Below are 23495 nucleotides of genomic sequence, written 5' to 3' on the forward strand. Positions count from 1 at the left end.
CTTTCTTTTTTTGAACACAAAATAAGATATTTTAAAGATTGTTGGTAGACAGTTGACTGTTGACAGACAGTTGACGGTAGCCATTGACTTCCATAGTATTTTCCCCTAGCTACCTACAACTGTCTGGTTACCAACATTTAAAAAAAAAAAAAAAATCTTCTTTTGTGTTCAACAGAAGAAAGAAACTCGTACAGGTTTGGAACTACTTGAGGGCGAGTATTTGATGACAGAATTTTCCTTTTTGGCTGAACTATCCCTTTAAAATGAAAAATGAAAGTTTTTGGAATGCAGTCTATTTACTTACCGATAGGGGGTGGCACAACAAACTATAAAACACCAGCAGATGAGAAATCTTATTGAAAATATTCAGTTTTAACATCCTTAAACAAAAAAGTATGATCAGTAATATAGTCTTAATTTATCCTGCATTAGAAATCAAACTACTGAAGTGTCTCTAGTAGAGACGCACATCAAACTGATATTTGGTTTTATTCACATAGAACTTAGAAGGGCGTGGCTTAGACGGTCCGGAGGTTGTCTTTGATTGGTCAAGGTACGATGGGTCTAAATACAAATTTTTCTATTTAAATTATTTACTATGTATTTTCAATTCAATTAGTATAAATGTATCTTAGTCTCATTACTCATGTATAAATTATTATCCACACCCGTTTCGACGCAGTCCATAGACATTGATGTCACCTGATACCTGATCATTTTTTCAGCGCTGGTCAAGATGGACCAATCATATTCGTTTGTGATTACAGAATAATGTGTAATTTAATGACAATTGTATAGAGATTACTGCAGCGGATTTCTTTTTGATTGTCAGGTACTATTCCTTATAAATAGCAGATATAAATGACTAAACTTTTAGTGAACAAACACAAGTAGTAAGGAAAAAAACGACCCTAAGATTTCAATGCGTCCCAATGGTAGATTCGGGTTTCTGGGCCACCACCTGGAAGAAGAAGAAGAAAACAAAAAAAACGGATAGGAAAGTTTTTGGTCATCAACATTTACCTCCCACTGGTTAAAGATCACGGTTAATATGTTTCCTCAAAGAGTATAATGAAACACAGATTTCATCTGACCTGTTTCCAGTTTATTTGTAGTTTGTATCCTCGTGCGTCCATAAGGGAAACTACGGCGGTAGACGTGTTTAGTTAGAGGTAAGTGGTTTATTTCATGTGTAGCCTTTCACGGAGAAATATAGAGGTGCGTGTGTGTGAATGTGCTTGACAGCTTTTGTTTAGTTGTACTTCATGGATACACCTGACGTGTAATATTATGGACGTGCTATTAACACGTCAAACAACAAAACAGGGTTTATGTTCTCATGGTTAAGGCGCGGCTTATTTAATATAAGGAAATTAAATTTGACTTAATTTCGTTAAAGAGTCAACAGGTGCACAAACCGACCATAGTATTTAAACGCATCTGTATGGCAAGAAGTCTCCCAATCAACAATTTACCCCTACAGATTGAATCAGTTTTTCTTTCTGTTTTATTCTTATTTTTGTCTATCTTAATTTAGTTTTTAATGCTCTTTAATAACAGCAATATCTAAAACTTAGGCTTAAATTTGAAGGAAGTTAGCTTCTTTGCTTATTTTTTTTACTATATCCACTGAGTGTTTTATGCTTTACTTCAGAATTTTAAGGGTTCACCCAAAAATGAATATTATCCCATAATTTATTCACCCCCAAGCATCCTATGTGTATATGACTTTCTTATTTCTGCCAAAATCAATCGGAGCGTTATAATGGGAGTGAATGGTAGCATTGGCTACCATTTTTTTAATATAAATAGGGGTGTAACGATTCATCATTATATCGATACATCGCGATGTATAAAATGCCACGATTTATCGTTGATGTTAATGATTCGCGATAAAGAGTTAGTTTGATCTAAGTCTCAGCTTACTGTATTTATAAGGTATAATCACCCAAATATGTAAATTATTTCATTATGTACTCACCCTCATGTCAAACCTATGAAATGTCATTCAACTTCCAAGCAAAAAGGAAAATATTTCTGTCCCTTCATTTAAATTATGGGTTATTTTTCATTTTTGTTGAACTACTAGGCTATCCCTTTAAGGTATTGTGTAATATACTAAGTTCTACATTTCATCAGTTTTGTTTTATCTTTACCATTTTTAAATCCTTGTTAGAAGCTTTCAGTGCAACACAAAATATATCCCCATTTAAAGTACTATTATCTATTTAGATTATTTATTTAGCTCATGTATTGTACTATTAGAAAATAATTGCTTTAATTTGAGCTTAACATGTTAAATTCAAGTCATACAACTAATCCACAACATTAAACCTTCTCCTTCAAGATTATTGTAGTTTCTCAATCTCTAGTTGATTGGCCAATTGATCATTTGTATCAGTTAGTTGTGTTTGTTCTTTTTATTGTTTCTTGGCATGTTTCCCAATTTGTGACATCAGTAAGGCAATACAGGTAAATACTGACCCATAAAAAGGGTGACCTTTCCCTCAGGGAGTAAAGCAGGAGGAACAAACCGCAATGACAGCAGGTTTTGAGAGCATCAGGTAGGAGAACATTAACCAGACAGGCATCAGACGGCACCGCGAAGAGCAGTGGCCTCTGTTACTCAAGTGCTCTTGGAAACAGACACCTGAGCCACAGCCTCCTCATCCTCCCCCACCCATGACATCACACGCCTCTTATCTGCTGCCAAACACAAAGCCGCATTTAGCTCGCAGTAATCAGCGCTGTGACCTAACCTGCCATGCACTGGAGATGCATGAACATTCAGGTGTGCTTTTTGGTGCGTTTGATTCACCTAATATTCTGATATAATGGACCTATGAGCTCCGCTGGATTCAGCGTGAAGTTCTCAAGACCTGAGGTAAGATGTCATCCAAGGAGTTTGTTAAAATGTGAGGAACTAAAGGAGAAATGCATATAAAATATAGCCTATGTATTAAAAACCTGTGGCATGAGTTCTGAGCCAATGAAAGAGCAAATTGAGCTGTGTGACTGGCAGCAATTACAGTTTTAGATTTTTTTTTTTGTTGTTGTTGAAATGTTTTAGGTTTTTAACTGATCTTTAAAGTTACGTCATACTGTCATATGTCACATGAAGTGCAAAGCGTTACCTATAGGAGGGAGCCAACAGGCTAGAACTACTTCAAAAAGTTTGGGGTCATTTAGACATTTTCATTTTGTTATTCCATGCTCACCAATTTGTGGAATATTACAATATAAAATAACTGTTTTCTACTTGATTCTATTATAAAAGTTAATTTATTCCTCTGATAGCAAAACTTTTTTTCATCGGCATCATTACTCCAGGCTTCAGTGTCACATGAACCTTTAGAAATCATTCAAATATGCTGATTTGGTGCTCAAGAAACACTTGAGATTCTTTGTTTGATTGAAAGTTAAAAAGAACAGCATTTAAAAAAAAAAAAAATAACACAACGGTCACTTTTGATCAATCTGATGCATCATTGCTAAATGAAATTATACATTTTCTTAAAGGGATAGTTCACCCAAAATGTATAATTCTGTCATCATTTACTCACCTTGATGTCGTTCCAAACCTGTAAGACTTTTCGTTCATCTTTGGAACACAAATGAAGATCTTTTTGATGAAATCTGAGAGCTTTCTGTCCCTCCATTGACAGCTATGCAACTACCACTTTGACGCTTTAAAAAGTTCATAGACTAATCCATATGAATTGAGCAGTTTAGTAAAAAATTTCGGAAGAGACATGATCGCTTTATATGATGACAAATTGAATTTAAGCTTTTATTCACATATAAACATTCATCAACTCACACATCAGTTGTGGAAAACGGAAGCTCAAGCATGTTCGCTTGATGTGCGAGAACCAATGAGGTTCATTCTCGTGTTACGCAGCATGTTTGATATTCAGCAAGAACCAATGAGGTTCATTCTCGTGTTACGCAGCACGTTTGATATTCAGCAAGAACCAATGAGGTTCATTCTCGTGTTACGCAGCACGTTTGAGCTTCAGCAAGAACCAATGAGGTTCATTCTCGTGTTACGCAGCACGTTTGAGCCTCAGCAAGAACCAATGAGGTTCATTCTCGTGTTACGCAGCACGTTTGAGCCTCAGCAAGAACCAATGAGGTTCATTCTCGTGTTACGCAGCACGTTTGAGCTTCTGCAAGAACCAATGAGGTTCATTCTCGTGTTACGCAGCACGTTTGAGCTTCAGCAAGAACCAATGAGGTTCATTCTCGTGTTACGCAGCACGTTTGAGCCTCAGCAAGAACCAATGAGGTTCATTCCTGTGTTATGCAGCACGTTTGAGCTTCTGCAAGAACCAATGAGGTTCATTCTCGTGTTACACAGCACGTTTGAGCTTCAGCAAGAACCAATGAGGTTCATTCTCGTGTTACGCAGCACGTTTGAGCTTCAGCAAGAACCAATGAGGTTCATTCTCGTGTTACGCAGCACGTTTGATATTCAGCAAGAACCAATGAGGTTAATTCTCGTGTTACGCAGCGTGTTTGAGCTTCTGCAAGAACCAATGAGGTTCATTGTTGTGTTACGCAGCACGTTTGAGCTTCAGCAAGAACCAATGAGGTTCATTCTCGTGTTACGCAGCACGTTTGATATTCAGCAAGAACCAATGAGGTTCATTCTCGTGTTACGCAGCACGTTTGAGCTTCAGCAAGAACCAATGAGGTTAATTCTCGTGTTACGCAGCACGTTTGAGCTTCTGCAAGAACCAATGAGGTTCATTCTCGTGTTACGCAGCGTGTTTGAGCTTCTGCAAGAACCAATGAGGTTCATTGTTGTGTTACGCAGCACGTTTGAGCTTCAGCAAGAAGCAATGAGGTTCATTCTCGCGCTTCAGACAGGTTCGGAGCTTCTGTTTATGTTCGCTGATCAATGTTTATATGTGCATAAATTAAATCTGTTCATCATATAAAGCGATCGAGTCTCTTCAGAAAATGTGGACTAAACCACTCCATTCATATAGATTAGTTTTACGATCTCTTTATGAACTTTCATCGACTTGAGGGTAAGTAAATAATGGGAGAATTTTCATTGTTGGGGGAACTAACCCTTTTAAAAAAAACATACTGATCCCAAACTTTTGAACAGTAAGTGTATGAGGAATAATAGTGGTACTTGTCTTGGCAGGTAGAGATCTGATTCAAACAGATAGTTTTCTCAGTGGTTAGATAGATTGATATTTTAGAGGTAAATATGCTGCGGTTTCCCCGTCGTAACTCTTGGATAGTATGGTTTTGGATAGAATGGTGGCCCTCACGCTTTGAAGTGTCAGCCATTGTTGCTATGGAGATTCAAACAAAGCAAGTAGTTAAACATCAAGCTCCACCTCCACACCTTTCAGCTGTGACCCTCCCCCAAAACACACACATAAAGGCTCACTCACTCAAGCATTACTAATGCGGCTCTCTGGAGAATTATATAGACTATAAACAGTCACAAATTCAGAGGATCATCGTCATTCTTTTGAACTGCAGTACATCAGGAACCACTTCAAAACGTGCATTGATCAGAAGGTGTGGTCTTTTCAGGTCAGAGTAATAAAACAAGATTTATGTTTCAAATGACATTTAATAACACTCAGTTTCCACACCCAGACGGACATTTTATACTTTTGCATTCGTGACATAGGTTTGTTGTTGACATAATATTGTTCTAATGAGATTGACAAATCTTCGATAATTAAGTTAAGCTATATTTATTTCAATGTGTATAAAGACTGATCTTGCCAAGTCTTTTCTAACAGGATGCTCTGCCTTGCCCGACAGTATTGTCATGATCAGGTGTCAGTAAGGGACACCAGTATCAAGTCACAATTGAGTGCTGCTGTTCCATGTGGTTGAACACTGTCACACCACAACAAACAGTGGTATTTACCTGATGTTGTGCAGTTTTCAAAATTGCACGATCACATAATTGGCAAGGGATCGCATTGAACTTAGTCATATGGTGTATGTTGCAGTGCATCCTTAGTTTTATCATTCCAAATAATGCCTAAAACCCACAAGGTTTATCCTAAACAAGTTATATCCTACCCATTCTAAGCCTTTTTATTTGGCTATTCATACTCTGGGCCGTATGGCCAATATTTTAATATCATGGTAACTGTATGCAATATCACAACGCTTTACAAATGCATAGTGATGCACTGAAATTTCAGCCGTCTGAAACGGCAAAAAAACATTTTGGAAGGCCGAAATCATTGATCAGAACAGTGATGCTTAATTAGCGCTTAGCTAATGCACTTTAAGCATCTATTTCATGTACACAATGTGGATAAGCTACAACAGGTAAACGTCATCAGTGTGGACGCACTTCACTCTGACCAAAAATAATGCTAAAGTAGCAATATGTGAAATGATGCTGCGTTCACAGCATGTTGTAGCCTAATTACCGTAAATAACGCTCTGTATGCTTTCAGTTCGGTATTGCGGTACTTTTGGCTATGTTCACATCACTGTCACTCCAAATCATGATTATTTGTATATCCAATTGGAGTCTGATCTAACATTTTATTTGAATGTTCACATTGTGTATCGCAACTGTTCAGATCTGTTTTGTGTGTCCCGTGCCGCTCTTTTGTTTTTTGGAATATCTGCAATGGTTTTTATGGCAATGATGTTGCATTGGTAGGTATACGCTAAAAACAACAACAACCGCAACATAGAGGGTTTGCAATAAAGATGTTGTCTTATTTCCAACATGACAATGTGCAGCCGCCATGCTGGACTAGGCAGTGGCAGAAACGTAAGAGGCTGGTTATGTGGCTTTATTACGTTCTGTCTCAAAACATGTAACCTTTTAATTGTCATTTTCTGCTTGTCCGGCACTTTGCAACAACACAACCTCGTTTCTGAAGCGACTTTCAGCATGTTTCCAATAACAATGTCTGATGTTTATGTTTTAAACATAGCAGAATTTCTATTTTGTTGTATTCAATTATTTGCATTTAGCATTATTTTCCCAGTTGTCTACAATCTTATGCTGGTCAAACCTATTTTTGGGATTTAACCCAGCAACTGAGAACCACTGTTATATCATATCAGAATCCACTAGTGTTTATAATCATTTATATTCATCCAAATATCTATAATTCTTTTTGGAGTCTCATACATGTATAGTGTGGTCTCTTGAAATTACATAATTTCTCTGCTTTGTTTAAAAAAGACATGTAAAACAAAAATATGCTTTATTTTGTGTCCGCAAAACAAAAGCAGCTGCTACTTCAGCCATATTTTAGACTTCCGCTAATTAAATCTTCACACCTGAGGCACTAATGCAGCCCTGATTATTTCTACACCAAGGCCAGTACCTGGACACGTTATTGCCTGTTTTAAACATTGCCTGTGCTTTATTTGCCCCACAAAAGTCCAGAAGAAAATTGCACAATGCTGATCACTCTGAGGGTTATGCAAAAATCAAAGGCCCCATCATTTTCCTGTGGGCCTCCATTTAGAGTCTTGACACATGATAGTTATCTCATAATTCAGATAAGCTGCCCCGATTATTAGGTTAGATCAAATTATTATAATCTGTAATTTTGCAGTCGCTTGTAAATCGAAAAGGCCTTAAAGACATTAATTGCAGGGTCCTCATTGATCATCACACGATCAAGTCCTTCGCTCGAGGGTGAAACGTGCTGGCTTTTCTCAGTAATTATCTAGTGCTCAAGCTTGGGATTTAACTTTATTATTATTTGCAGTACAAGGCCAGTTACACTACTATTCAAAAGTTTAGGCTTGAAAATTATTTGAAATGTTTTTGAAAGGATTGTCAGAAATCTTTTGTAATGTAAATGTCTTCCCTGTCAGTTTTGATTAATTTAATGTATCCATGCTAAATTAAATGTATTAATTTCTTTTAAAAAAATCTTAATGAACCCCAAATTTTGAACAGTAGTGCATTTAACCATAAAAAACCACCATACATCAGATGCATAAGAAATGTGCATGAACCTAGTGGTTGCTCATGAATTGATTCTTTCAGTTATCAATACAGATCTTTTACCCTGTTTACTCTTGGTATTAACATTGGCCATTGGTGATCCAGTGACAAGTGGTCAGTCAGCCGAGACGGATTGCACCAGCTAGTAGCATCTCAAATGCTTTCTGACCACTTGTGATGTGATTTGTATGAGCGAGTCTCTGATTTTGGGATTGAATATTGTGCATCATTTATATTTATAGTGTATGTGCTTTTCCAGATTTTCAAATTGAATAATTATTTTCTCCCAAGTCAAAATTTAACCCTTCTGCAGGATGCAAGACGGGCATTTTGACATATTTTTGTGTGTATTTGATCGTTTAAGCGCAGTAAGCCACTCATGTTGGTACTCGCGACTCACAAGCTGTTAGAGAGGCGGCTTTATGTGTGCACTACTTACAGTGAGTAAAATAAGTATTTGAACACCCTGCTATTTTGCAAGTTCTCCCACTTGGAAATCATGGAGGGGTATGAAATTGTCATCGTAGGTGCATGTCCACTGTGAGAGACATAATCTAAAAAAAAACATCCAGAAATCACAATACCGTAAATCCTCTAATAAAGGCCCGGGCCTTTATTTTACTCAAGCGCATCGCGGCCCAGGCCTTTATTGGAAGGAGGCCATAATTAGAGACAGGCCTTTATTTGTATTTGAGCAAAACGGACTACCAGTAGAATGAATAAAAACGAGATTTTGTGTCTATTTTAACCTATAAAATACTAGGTTAATTTATTGAAAACGTACAGTTAGTTACCATATAACATTATGGTATGCATACAGAACATTAACAACAAATAAATATAATATAAATAATATTTTTTGTGAAAAGCAATGATTCATTTTGAAACAGTATTTGTTCCAGCAGTAGTAACGTTAGCTCCACAACAGCACGCATCTGTGCATTCATTGATTTCATTCATTCATTCACACACTAGAAACGCGTGTCTTTTTGCGTGTAACTTACAGACACTATTGCGATTAGAACAAAGCAAATAGAACTGACCTATTTCTCAGCTGGATCCGTTGCTCCTCGAAATAATACTTCCAAGCACTTCTGAGGTAAATTTTCCAGGATTATTATTACTTAGATAGATGTGTGTTATCCAGCTGATTATGGGTGTTCAGGTTTGCGTGGATCGCCTCAGATTATTTGCGTTTGAATAACGCGCGCTCTCCGTAATTAAGAGATCAAAGTCAACAGAGTATTTTGAAACTCATTTGCACTTAAGAAAAAAAGCGAGCCTATCTATCGCGCCAGTGCGATTGTCGATCCCAGGGGGTTAAAAAATAGATTTTCGCCAAAAATCCTCTTTGGCTCCGCAGCTGCCATGGTAAACAACATTAGCCTACCGGTGACTGAATTCTCACGTGCGAGTCAAGAGCGAAGTGATTGACATGACCAGGCTACCATAGCTATGGCTTGGATTCATTAGCAAACATTGCCCCCCTGTGGTATTTGCATGTTACTATCACAAGCATAATGTTGTGGCCTGCCCAGAAAAACGTTGTATCTAATAATAGCCCCGGCCACTATAAGAGACCGGCCTTTATTTACCTCCGCCAACAGCGAGACCGGCCAATGTTAGAGACCCGGCCACTAATGGAATACAGGCCACTATTAGAGGATTTACGGTATATGATTTTTTAACTATTTATTTGTATGATACAGCTGCAAATAAGTATTTGAACACCTGTCTATCAGCTAGAATTCTGACCCTCAAATACCTGTTAGTCTGCCTTTAAAATGTCCACCTCCACTCCATTTATTATCCTAAATTAGATGCACCTGTTTGAGGTCGTTAGCTGCATAAAGACACCTGTCCACCCCATACAATCAGTAAGAATCCAACTACTAACATGGCCAAGACCAAAGAGCTGTCCAAAGACACTAGAGACAAAATTGTACACCTCCACAAGGCTGGAAAGGGCTATGGGGAAATTGCCAAGCAGCTTGGTGAAAAAAGGTCCACTGTTGGAGCAATCATTAGAAAATGGAAGAAGCTAAACATGACTGTCAATCTCCCTCGGACTGGGGCTGCATGCAAGATCTCACCTCGTGGGGTCTCAATGATCCTAAGAAAGGTGAGAAATCAGCCCAGAACTACACAGGAGGAGCTGGTCAATGACCTGAAAAGAGCTGGGACCACTGTTTCCAAGGTTACTGTTGGTAATACACTAAGACGTCATGGTTTGAAATCATGCATGGCACGGAAGGTTCCCCTGCTTAAACCAGCACATGTCAAGGCCCGTCTTAAGTTTGCCAATGACCATTTGGATGATCCAGAGGAGGCATGGGAGAAAGTCATGTGGTCAGATGAGACCAAAATAGAACTTTTTGGTCATAATTCCACTAAACGTGTTTGGAGGAAGAAGAATGATGAGTACCATCCCAAGAACACCATGAAGCATACTGTGAAGCATGGGGGTGGTAGCATCATGCTTTGGGGGTGTTTTTCTGCACATGGGACAGGGCGACTGCACTGTATTAAGGAGAGGATGACCGGGGCCATGTATTGTGAGATTTTGGGGAACAACCTCCTTCCCTCAGTTAGAGCATTGAAGATGGGTCGAGGCTGGGTCTTCCAACATGACAATGACCCGAAGCACACAGCCAGGATAACCAAGGAGTGGCTCTGTAAGAAGCATATCAAGATTCTGGCGTGGCCTAGCCAGTCTCCAGACCTAAACCCAATAGAGAATCTTTGGAGGGAGCTCAAACTCCGTGTTTCTCAGCGACAGCCCAGAAACCTGACTGATCTAGAGAAGATCTGTGTGGAGAAGTGGGCCAAAATCCCTCCTGCAGTGTGTGCAAACCTGGTGAAAAACTACAGGAAACGTTTGACCTCTGTAATTGCAAACAAAGGCTACTGTACCAAATATTAACATTGATTTTCTCAGGTGTTCAAATACTTATTTGCAGCTGTATCATACAAATAAATAGTTAAAAAATCATACATTGTGATTTCTGGATTTTTTTTTTTAGATTATGTCTCTCACAGTGGACATGCACCTACGATGACAATTTCAGACCCCTCCATGATTTCTAAGTGGGAGAACTTGCAAAATAGCAGGGTGTTCAAATACTTATTTTCCTCACTGTATATAGATCAGTGGTGCGCGCGCTTTTGGTGTGAGCTCGAAATCTATGAGAATTAGTAAACTTATGCGCAATATAATTACAAGCACTATTTAACCGGAGCGAATGAGATGAGTGAGTGAGAGAGGAGGCGGGTGCGTGTCAATTCGTCTTCGGAAAGAAGAGAGCGAGAAAACGCAGCTGATGTTATTGCCTGCACCATTGGCAACAAAACAGACTGCCACGGAATTGGAAAGACGTCACGTGAGACTAACCGTCCGGTCGATTGGTTCATCTCTAGTAACGTTTTCAACTACAGCAGAATGTGTTTTGAGTGGTTGGTGTACCAATCACCAGGTGTAAACGGAGTCTAAGTCTCACCAGAACAGCGTGACTTATTCATGAAGCTAAAAATTACACTTATTGATTGTATTTGGCTTTTAATGGTTTACAAATGATTTGAATGATTTAAAAAAGAATCCATCTTATTATATCGATATTTAGAGTTCTGCAGGAATTAGTCCTAAAACCCGTAAATAAGCCAATGTTTTTATCTATGTTTTGAGTAATATCTCAATCGTGATTTTTCTAAGTTTTTACGTGTCGTGAAAAAGGTGGTTGCTATAATGCTAAAAAAAATAGCTAAATGGAACTACAGCGGTTGTTGGGACATTAAATGTCATCATGCTGAATGGATAAACTCATCTCATTAGTTTACAGCCTCATTGTGGTTTTTATAATCATACTCTTACAAACTATTCTAATTCACACTTTTTAACATGAAGATTGAAAGAGTTGACAAAAGCTTAATGGTGGTGACGGAGAAATCATGCGACCGTGCTATAGTTGGTTTATAGCCTAGCTTTAGCGTTTTGCTCCTGGCGATTGTATTTAGGCTTCAAACTCATACAAGTTGTTCAGTTTAGAGCTTATTTTCTGGAAAATCCCCTTTTCCAAAAAGTTCACAAAAAGGGAACCAGGTTGATGTTAACTTCTGAGTTGGCCTACAGAAATACGTCATCCCTGCACGTCTCTATTAGAAATGATACCCTCATCCTAGGAGTGGATGGTATGAACAAAATCTCCCAGTATCACTATTTTATATCACATAATGGTTATTTAACTATTTTTTCCTTTTATTTGAAACTATTTCTGTTTATTAACAATTAAACGTCATTTTATGTTGTGTCTTACATCAACCCTCGATTTTGGGAAAGGTCCCTCTATATATTTTTGAAATTAACATAAAGCAGTCCTTTGTGGTACTGTTGCGGTGATATACAGTATGTTCACATTGCCCAGCTCTCAGTTTGTGCATAAATGTCCGTGCTGTAGGGTAAACGTTGCTGTTTGACAGATCTCCAGGTCTACTTATTTCCTTCCGCCCTCATAAAGTCAGTACTATTGCTATTGTTCATTAGTATATAAAAGCAGGTGTCAGAAATAGAGGTTTCCGTGATCATTTCAGCTGGGAGGAAATCTATATTTAATCTTTGTGCTTGTCACACATGTTCAGCAAAGTATTTCAAGGCCTATGAGTGATGAAACAGCTTCCCCTTTTAAATTGTTGCTGGCATTGCTCTTTGTGCTGTTGTGCACTTTATGAAATAGAACATTATGAAAGGACACCAGAAGAGCCACACCTCAAGGTGGGAAGTCCAGTTTCTCCTTTGATGTTCTGATGGGTGTAGATGAACTCCGTGCATTGCCAAGTATTTGAGGTGTAAGCTTGTAAAGGTATATATCAGCTTACAGCACAGGTGTATTTTAGTGAAATGTTAGACAACTTAAAGGCAGTTTCGCTGCCTTAATGCATTCAGGTTCAACCAGGTGTTTCTGTCTCATTCCATGGAGAAGAATGCTATAGTTGACCCTCACAGCAAAAACTTTTTCTTAATATTATTGGTCTCATAAACTAATCATTGCATGGAATAATTATATTTAAATGCATTGGAGAACTTGAGAAATTTAAATTTAGATACATGTTTAGAAGAAATTATTTTCCCTTGTAAAATACAATACATTTTAGCGCTATGTTATTGACGATTTCATGCTTAAATTCATGCATATTATGCACGGTTAGTAATTGAGATTCCTTGTGTTGTTTTCCAGTCAAATATCTAAACAGACTTAAAGGAAGAGGCATTTAATTTGGAACCAAAATATTGTAAGTTTAAACTTTTAGATGTGTTCCTGAATTAAAGCTAGGTTATACAATATTTTTCATAAACACTTTTTGTTATACTGTTTGAAACCCTTCACATCCTGATAGCAATCAAAAACAGAAGTGGTCTAAATATTAAAACATGTACATAGGCTATATCTTCTGTGGAAGTCTCAGGACCAAAAATGTTTGTCCAGTCATTGCATTCGGTCCGAATGTAATAATAGGATGTAATACCTTGCTCGCGCAGACATCATATCGTGTTCATCAGCGTGTTCCATGAGGCTATGCAGCGTTGTAGACCGGCACCGGGCCTGTCCAAATACCCACACTTGCAGTCTTGGCCACTTGAGAGTGGGTGCGCGTTACAGGAAGTAAGTGCGTATAACTTTCCCAGGTCAGTGCCCTTAACGCACACTAAACCCACACTAGCTGGATCCCAAATGGCATACTTCATGTGGACTCGTGGCCTTAAATTGTGTGTGTTCGCCAAGTGTACGAGTCCGTAGGGTGTCCCAATCGGACTACGGCGAACCCCCACTTTCGCACCCTCCACACGAGTTACCTACCTACCTACCTACCTTAGTGAGGCCAGCAGGGGGTGCTCACCCTGTGGTCTGTGTGGGTCCTAACGCCCCAGTATAGTGACGGGGACACTATACTGTCAAAGAGCACCGTCCTTCGGATGAGACGTAAAACCGAGGTCCTGACTCTCTGTGGTCATTAAAAATCCCAGGATGTCTTTCGAAAGAGTAGGGGTGTAACCCCGGCATCCTGGCCAAATTTGCCAAGTGGCCTCTGTCCATCATGGCCTCCTAATCATCCCCATATACTGATTGGCTTCATCACTGTCTCCTCTCCACCAGTAAGCTGGTGTGTGGTGAGCGTTCTGGCGCAATATGGCTGCCGTCGCATCATCCAAGTGGATGCTGCACATTGGTGGTGGTTGAGGAGATCCCCCGTTCTATGTAAAGCGCTTTGAGTGCCGAGAAAAGCGCTATATAAATGTAATGAATTATTATTATTATTATTACCCAGGAATCATTGCGAATGCTCAATCAGATAAATGAGGGGAGGAATTTCGTGGCTGTTTGATTTTCGGTGACATGATGTCATCAAGCCTGTCCCAAAATACACTCTCGCGTGCCCTTGTGGACTCGAGGCCAGTGCCCCTTAGGTCTGCACTTCCTGACGTCACCAAGAAGGTCCACAAGGCCGGAGTGTGCCATTTGGGATCCAGCCACTATTGGAGCGGTATTTGAGACTAAGCATATCCCATCATGCATCATGTTCAGGAACTCGTGTGCCCCGAAATCGCGAGATGTTGAGAGAAACATTTCACTTTAAGTTAAATTAATTAGATATAACATGTAATTTGGTAGTAAAACATAGTGTTGCACAACATTTGGAGCTGCTTTTTTATCTTTTAATTAGAAGCAGCACAATTACTAAATAGTGACGTCTGTTACTACTACTGAACAGACATTTTGAAGTTTATTTTAAAATGTAAAGTATTTAAAGCTCTGTAAACACTTGCGGTTTCACAACACTGTAAGTGTGTCCTACAGGTAATCAAAAGTTGCTGTCTTCACACCCACTCGAACACTTAGGCTAAATACAGGAAATGCATCATTTAAGTAGACAAGTGGTCAGGAACAAAGACTGCAAGTGTGGGTATTTGGACAGGCCTACCGTCTCATTTCACCCTCTGTAGGTTGCATTTGTCGCCCGCATACGTCATTGAAGCTGCCTCATTTCAGTAACCATTACATTCCAGAGACATAAAATGGTTACTTTTCAGAAATTAGATATCTTTGAAGTATACGGCCGACAAATAGCTTTCGAAATGAGACAGACAGTCACCGAACATAGCAAACATACAGCAGCCACTTTTACAGTTCCTCCTGAACCAAAACAACGAGCTTATGCTGCGTTCACGTCTTGTCGTAAATATTGTAATTACGAGATGACAACCTGTGACGTTCTACTCTGAGCTGTTCACATCCTCAGACTCGGATTTATGCATTACTGTGTCAACATTATCATTTTGTCGAAATTAATCTGCAGCAGTATTTATTTACGTTCATTAAAATTGTAATGTTATGTGCTTTGAGAGGTAATTTAATGCCGTCTCTCTCTCATGATGGTTTGCAGACTCTGCTCTGGCTGCACGTGTTCATGTTTTTTAGAGAGCGTTCTGAAGGGAGGGTGGGATCTTATGCTTTCAAAGCTAGCTTGCTACTTGCTAGCCCCGCAATTCCCTTCCCTAAATTCCCTACCCTAGCTCTAAACTGCTGCTTACCGTATTGGCTTTGGCTTACCGTACCGTATTCATGTTTTTAGGATAAACCTCACTAAATTTAGTTAGTTTTATACTTAAAAACAAGACTAAGGGCCCTTTCACACCTACCTTGTTTGGTCCGGACTTTCGGACTTTTCAGTTTGGTCCGAATCAAAATTACAGGTGTGAAACCTCCCCCGGACCACGGTCCGGACCAAACAGACGAAATTTGGTCCGACGAAAAGAGGTGGTCTCGGTCCGGATCAAACTGTTCAAAGGTTTGGTTCGTTTCTAGTGTGAAAGCATTTTCTGTATGGTTCGGACTTTCGGACCATTTACAGGAAGTTCCGGTGGTTCCCGCGTAGCATAAACAACTGAAGGAGAATATTTATGTGCTGATCTGTCAGTCCTGTCCACAGCGTTTCTTCCAGCTGATTCGCGCGTGCGCGCGCGCACACACACACACACACACGCACACACACACGCACACATTTGTCCTGCGTCCTACCGGCGATGATTTGTTTGCACAACGAGGACGTTCATTTGGCGAATTTGAACTAGCGTCGAGTATAGTTGGTGCTGGAGGGAGTAATGCCGTAATAATAACAGCATAGTGGCAACGATAATATGCATCTGTTCATTCATTCTTGTCAAAGTTACCCACCGAATTGACAACACACTGACGTCAGACGCACGTCCGTTTACAAACCAATCAATGTCAATATACAGCCATGTAGATGATGACGACAGGACGCAAGTACGTCATGAAAAGTTCTTTAGTGCGCTCGCATAATTGCAATGTGAAACCAAACCAAAACTAACCAAATGTATACAATGTATCAAAACATGAACTTTGGTTCGGACCTTGGTGCGGATTTTCAGGTGTGAAAGGGCCCTAAACTGCAATCTGTCAATGCAGTACGAAAATGAAATTTTATTCAAGATGAATTTTCTAAAGACGTACCCAATTTTGCTCCTCAAGTAAATGTATTTTGATATATTTTCTACTTGAAAACAAGTATACAGAAAAATCAAGTGATTTGCAGAATGAGATGTTAAAGGTAAAAAGTGTGCGTACAGTGACTCTACTCTTTCTTTTGGTTGTTTGAAGAGAGAAGGTAGAGCAAACTGAGCGCTGGAGAAGAGGATTAGGATGGGTATTATTAGATTCATCTGTTTATCCTTTCACCTGATCCTCCTTAAATCTAACAGCGCTGCTTTTATTTACCAGTGTGCACTGAAAATGCATTAAAAGAATGGATGGCCAATGGATTGCACGCCAGCTTGTGGGATTCTTTGGTTTCACCCCAAGAAACGAAACAAAAAAGATAGTTAGCATGAAGAAAATTAAGCCTATTCTTAGGAACATAAAAATTTATTTTCATTTATTGTGGCGTTATATTAATGAAAATTAAGCACATTTCCATACCAACTCTTGATTACAGAAACGCATCAGGGCATTTTTGTAGTTCAGAATATAATTTCTTTTCTTTTAATTTTTTTGTTTTAAGTGAATTATGACCAGATCATTGTCTTGACATGTTTCGTGAGATTCACCCATGAATTTGGTGTTCCCGTAAACATTTAAACGCATCACTTTTCTACTAATTGCAGGCCTGAGAATTAGCAGTGTATTTTAACATGTCTTGCTCTCACTGAGTCTGATGGTGTGACTCACACTCATGAATATTTTTTCGGCCTTAAGTGCTATTTAACAAACAGCTGTTGTACTCTCAGTAGAAGTGCTAATTTAAATTTTTTCCACATTTGCTGAGGGTATTTTCATGCTTAAACCTATCGAGTCATAAACTTCCTTTTATTATTGGGCCCAAAGAAGAATCAGTATTGTGGTTGATTGATAATCTACTGTTCGTTTGCATTGACCTCATACTGTTTTTTTTGTGTGTGTATCTTTTCAGTGTCCAGAGTCATGAAACTTAGTCCTTGTCAAGCCCCGTTATATGTAAGTATCGTCCATGCTTATTTTTCATTCCTCTTTATTTGCTCAGTCAAATCAGTTTGAAATGTTAGCCAGCTGCAATTTCAGCAAATATTATCATATCTCAGACTCACACAGGCGCTAGACACATGCGCACAAGAAAGTTTCATTAAAATGTCTAGTGTCTAGAATTGACTCGTTTAAACTAGAGTTGCATGAATCTATTGTTGATGGCCTTGACCAGTTGTTTGTTGTTCTTCCGTATATTTCATTTATTGTGAAATAAAGGCCAGAGTCAGTGTTGCCACCTTGTGGACCAACGAATTGGTGCAGAAAACAACAACAACAACAAAAAACAGGTGCATTTGCGAGCTGAACTCTGAGTACGTGGTTAGAAAGTTCGGGCTGTGTGTACAATATGCTCATACTATGCTGATGACAATTTACATCACGTGCGCTGTGTACCCTAGTGTACGCGTAAAAACCAAAGTATACTTTGTATACAAAAACTACCCCTTTTTGCGTTGAAAAAGCCCTCTATTGCTTGCATTGTATTCATTAGACTAGCCTGCGTTTAAATGGAAAAACGTGCCGCAGGGCAGATTAATGAAAAATAACGCAAGCTCTGGAGACACGTTGTTGCTGGAAGTTGAACTTTGTGTTTTCAGGAATGGCGTGTCACAATGGAGACAATGCAAAATAAGCGAGGCACAAGCGCAGTGGTCAAACGTTTCTGACTAGCGCATGTTTGTTGGCCACGTTCACACAGCAGCAGAATACAGTTATCAGTCCTGTATCGTTACGTTCACTCACAGTTCGGTTATTTACGGGAGTGACAACCGCATTATGTAACTAAACTTTCACCCGTAAATTTTCAGGAGAATTTGGATCTGGAAAAGTCAAAAAAATTCTCATTCAGGAGACTGGTGGTGACCCCAGTTTGAATTCTTCCCTGGGAATATGACTGTCAGCACCTTACAAGAATAGAAAATGTGTAGAGCAATGGGAAAGGATGTATGACTGATATTGTGTTACTATCACAAGAAGCCCATCTCACGTGGGAGTACAGTCAACAAAGAGAAGGGATTTTCCCTCCTGTGCTGTGAAATCTGATGAGGGTTCAAAGACACTTATCTTTGTGTTAACGTCTGTAATTAACTGCTGAAACGATATTAGATTATCCAGAAGACTGAGATAAATCGACACAATGGTGATAGTGATAGAGGATGGATTAGGCTGGTTTTGAGTACAGAAGTATGTGTGACACCCCTTATTGTGTCTTTATTCCCATAGACATCTTTCCTCTCCTGAAATAATTTCAGAATGTCAGTATGGGGCTCAGATTTCTCCAGTTCTACCCGATTGTCAATCATGCCATAGTACAGCCTCCAAATTTCGACTTTAAGTTCAGCATAATCGCTTCATTGGGTTCTTGAGTCGATTATATTATGGTTCTTTATAGATTTATGTTCTTAAATGTTTTGGAGAGAAAGTTCTTAGTTTTATTATTGATTCTTAAGATTGGCACATTGACTTCTGCATTCTTCAAAGCACCATTGAATTGGTTTTCATGGTTAAAGTGATTTATTTATTTATTTATTTTTCAAATGGGACTTTTATTTTTTTATCATTAAGGTCATATACACTTTATTTAAATGTTTGGGGTCGTAAGATTTTATATTGTTTTTGAAAGAAGTATCATATGCTCACCAAGGCTCCATTCATTTGGTCAAAATAATATGGTAAAAATAGCAGTATGTTTAAATATTATTATAAAATGTAATGTACACCTGTGATGCCATAGCTAAAGCATCATTACTTACTTCAGAAATCATTCCAATAGGCTGATTTGATGCTCAAGAAACATTTATTATTATTATTATTATTATTATTATCAATGTTGAAAACAGTTGTGCTTAATATTTTTGTAGAAACTGTCATGTATTTTTCCCCCCAGGATTCTTTGAAAAATAGAAAGTTCAAAATAATATTAAGTGTCTTTACTGTCACTTTTGGTCAATATAATGTGTACTTGCTGAAAAGAAGTATGCTTCAATTTTTTCTTTATTCAATGTGACATTTTCATATACAATTGGTCCTGTTTATATTGGAAATACATTTTTATTCTAATAGGAAATGTGATCAAATCCCAGTTTAAATGAATCATGGCCTTTGCAGTGGTGGTTCCTTTGGCTGCTGTGCAGAACAGTGAGCGTATTGTTTGAATTTTAAGTATAGATGCATTTTTTTCAGTGTACTATTAATCTGTGAAAGTGTGATGGTAGGAGACAAGCCTCTCACCTAGAACCTAGGCGTGTGCTGTTAAATTCAAACTGCTATCTGTGTTAATCTGTGCAGACCAGCACGTGTGTGATATCCTGTTGCAACCACAACTTCAGTTATTTCTCATTGCATTTGACTTTGAGTTCTTGCGTTAACAATTTATGAAAGCTTTAAAAGAAAGAATAGCAAATTCCATTTAAAAGCTAATTTCACACTCATACAGTGCTCGTGTCTAATAAATCATGTAAATTTTTTTTATGATCAAGTTGGCTGAAAATGCACATTTTTAACGAGTCCATTCAAGTGACTTCTAATATGTGACGGATTGGATCATTTTAGAATTGTGCTTTTTGGACGATAATATATTTAGTTATTATTCATAAGCACATAATCTTGTATTTCAAACTTCTCTGTTTTTCTGTGGCAGGGCAAGTGTGTGCTAACAGTTCAGCTTTGCGATGAGGCGCTCCGTGAAGGAGAACAGGGGGAGGTGCAGTTCTTCCTGTTGTTCACTGGCTCCTCTCAGAGACATCTAACCAGCACACTGAAGCTTAACCATGGCACCCTTCAGGCTGTGTGTCCAGGTGAGCGCATTATTGGGCCCTTAGATCTGTGACGTCATGGTCAACTGCATCCCCAACTGCAACCTTTGACCTTTTGTCGGCTGACAAAAAAGTTTGTGAATCCCTGCCTTAGAATAGTTTACTATAAAATTGTGATTTGGTGCTCTAGTAGTAACTAACATTACTAAGATAACATACTGAGCCGAGCCAAAGTTATTATTATAAATGCACAAATATTGATATTGCGATTAGATAGCCGATCTCCAATAAACGGTCAGTATTGTGAATATGTATATGTAAAATATATAAAAACAGCAACGGGTTTCCTTTGCATTTTTCGAATACAGACGAAAATGTTGTCAAAACGATCCCCTTTCACACGGATCCACAAAATCAACTAAAAACGCTGTATTATTCATGTCAGGCCAGTAGTTGGCGATGTCACTTTGTAAAGAAACACTAAGCACCTATAGACTGAACACGTAATACGCATGTTCATGACATCAATGTTTTCACAAATTCGTGTATTTGTAGTTTACACGAAGAAGATAACATTATCGTTTTCTAAAATTTGCACTTTGAAAGCTGTTTTCAGAAGTTTGCATTTTCAGGCCCCCAAAACGCTGTTGTTGTTTAAATACCAAAACGTATAAAAAGTTTCCAGTTTTTAGTTGAAAATGGTGTCATGTAAATGGCCTCATAATTTGGAACCATAATTTTTAGCTATCATTTTATTGAGTGCTAGATGATGAGCTAAATCTTGAAATTATAAAATAGGCAGAAACATTTAAATATCCAATATCAGGCAATACTGAAAAAAAAGACAAAAAAAAAAACGTCAGCCAATAATAAATATGATGCTGATATATTATGCGTCTCTGCTTACTCTATCTGGCTGCAAGGTCAAAGTTTTAAAAACACTTTACATGAAAATCGGGCTACAAATGACTTTTCTCTGCATAAACTGGGACATGATAAGTTATTTTAGCATTGAAAAATGATACTCACCAAATTTTGGATTGATTACAGAAATTAAGTTTCACATTAACTTATTGCCAGATATTAAAGTTGAGGAATGTGTTTGTTCTGGGTGTCACTGTGAGATCTAGTGATGAATGTTTAACTGTCTATGTTCTTCTGACTGTGTATTTTGGGACTTTTTGCCTTTTTTTATGTTTACTCAGTTGGGGGAAGATGGATTGGGTGAACATGCTGCCCTCTGTCCTTTTTCTAAGAAATCACTATTTGCTGAGAAACATGAGCACCTCTCTGTACTTGCGTTTCTCATGTACATATGTGACCCTGGATCACAAAACCATTCACAAATCGCATAGGTATATATGTGGCAATAGCCAACAATACATTGAATGGGTCAAAATTATCGATTTTTCTCTCTTATGCCAAAAATCATTAGGATATTAAGTAAAGATCATGTTCCATGAAGATGTTTTGTACATTTCCTACCGTAAATATATTAAACATTTATTTTTGTGAGTGAATGCAGCACAATCGCGAACATAAATGGACAACTTTAAAGACCATTTTCTCAATGTTTCGATTTTTTTGCACCCTCAGATTCCAGATTTTCAATAGTTGCATCTCGGCCAAATATTGTCCTATCCTAACAAACCATACATCAATGAAAACTTATTTATTCAGCTTTCATATGATGTATAAAGCTCAATTAAAAAAAAATTGACCCATGTGACTGGTTTTGTGGTCCAGGGTCACATATATATATATAAAATCTGTTTTTTAAGATGTCAAAGCTCATATTATATGAATTAATCCTAATGTAAGTTCTCAATGCAGAAAGCTTTTGGCTGCATGAGGTGGCAGCACTTGGTCCTGTCAAGAAAACATGTTTGCTAGTTGACCGGATCCTCTTAAGGGATTGAGTCAAACTGAAAATGTTGTATTTCATCCCCATAGAAAGACTTCAGTGGAGAAAATGGATCTTCTGTGTGTTTGTAGCATACATTTAGGCATACCTATTAGCCTGTTATCTCGTTATAGGTTGCTATTTTTAATTTTTTTTACTGATATGTGTTTTTATTGTCTTTTTGGGCTGTTTGGTGGCTAAAACAAACCCTCTCACTATAGAGATGCTCACACAGCTTGAATGAACGGAGTTGAGTGCAGCAATGCTTAGTCTTGTGTTTCAGTCATTCTGTTCAGTGTCAGGTGTAATGCCTCAGCAGTCAGTGAAGGGATGATCCGCTGATGGAGGGAGATTACTGGGAGAAACAGTAGGCCTGTTTGGCACTTGTGAATCCAGTTATAGTGTTTATGTTTGGCTTGTTTTCAATATGAGATCAAAATGGACCTTTTACTTTATAGTTACACAGTAGTCAACATTTGAAGTGGATCAAAAAAAAGTTTATCAAAGTTGTCCTAAGACAAGACCGGGTATTGTTCAAAATTCCTGTATGACTTTGATGAAAAGTTTTGATCCACTTCAAATGTTGACTACTGTACTAGATCTTAATTGACACAGTTTATCAGTCGACAATATTCCTAAAAAAAACCTTTGTATTCTTGTCATCAAAATTTAAAGTGCCCCTATTTTGCTATTTTAATTTTGTTTTGGAGGACTTCTACAATAGGTTTACATGCATCCAAGGTCAAGGTCAGGTAGTTGAGGTATTATAAAGTCTTGTGCATTACAAACAGCAGTAGTTTTGCATAGCATTATTTTTATTTTAAGCATTAAATGAATTATTTTATGTTAGTGTGAATGTTATTTTAGTAACTATTCAGAGATTGGTATACATATAACAGAAGTCCAGACCACTAGGAGGATGTTTGAAATTCTTGGGAGTGTTGTTGCACATAAATATGGGTTTGTCTCTTTTCCCAGGAGGTTGACCGTGTGCCACTTTGTGTGGTGAGACCTGGCTGTCATTTTTATATGTACCACAGGCTTCAGCCACAGTAATTATTCTCTTAGTATGAGCTGTCCCTGCAGTAAAGACTCATTGTTTTTATAACCGCCAGGAATGAGATATTGCATTTACTAGTTGGACAAATTACTGTAATTTAACAGTAAATTGTGCAAACAAACCAGACATGAGTTGTGTGCCTGTACTGACAGTTGTACCCAACCTGAAAATCATGTTTATTTATTTAATATTTATGCTCACGTCAGCTAAACGACTCAAATGTCTGATAATGACA

General features: G+C 38.2%; 1 protein-coding gene across 9 annotated transcripts in view; it reads left to right on the plus strand.

Annotated features, from left to right (window-relative positions):
* The first annotated feature begins 1002 nt into the window (after nt 1–1002).
* LOC311287795 (A-kinase anchoring protein 13) overlaps nt 1003–23495 on the plus strand; it is a 77697-nt gene continuing 55204 nt past the window's right edge. For all 9 annotated transcript variants that reach the window (XR_014626805.1, XR_014626806.1, XR_014626807.1 and 6 more), the window contains exons 1-3: nt 1003–1172; nt 17453–17496; nt 20183–20339. Coding sequence is in view for 6 of the 9 variants with exons in the window: in XM_084404853.1 (XP_084260979.1) it covers nt 17464–17496; nt 20183–20339 (190 nt within the window). In the remaining 3 variants the exon portion in view is untranslated. The remainder of the gene's footprint in view (nt 1173–17452; nt 17497–20182; nt 20340–23495) is intronic.

The sequence above is a fragment of the Rutilus rutilus genome (genome assembly GCF_951802725.1).
Source record: "Rutilus rutilus genome assembly, chromosome: 3".
In the NCBI taxonomy this organism is placed as follows: domain Eukaryota; kingdom Metazoa; phylum Chordata; class Actinopteri; order Cypriniformes; family Leuciscidae; genus Rutilus; species Rutilus rutilus.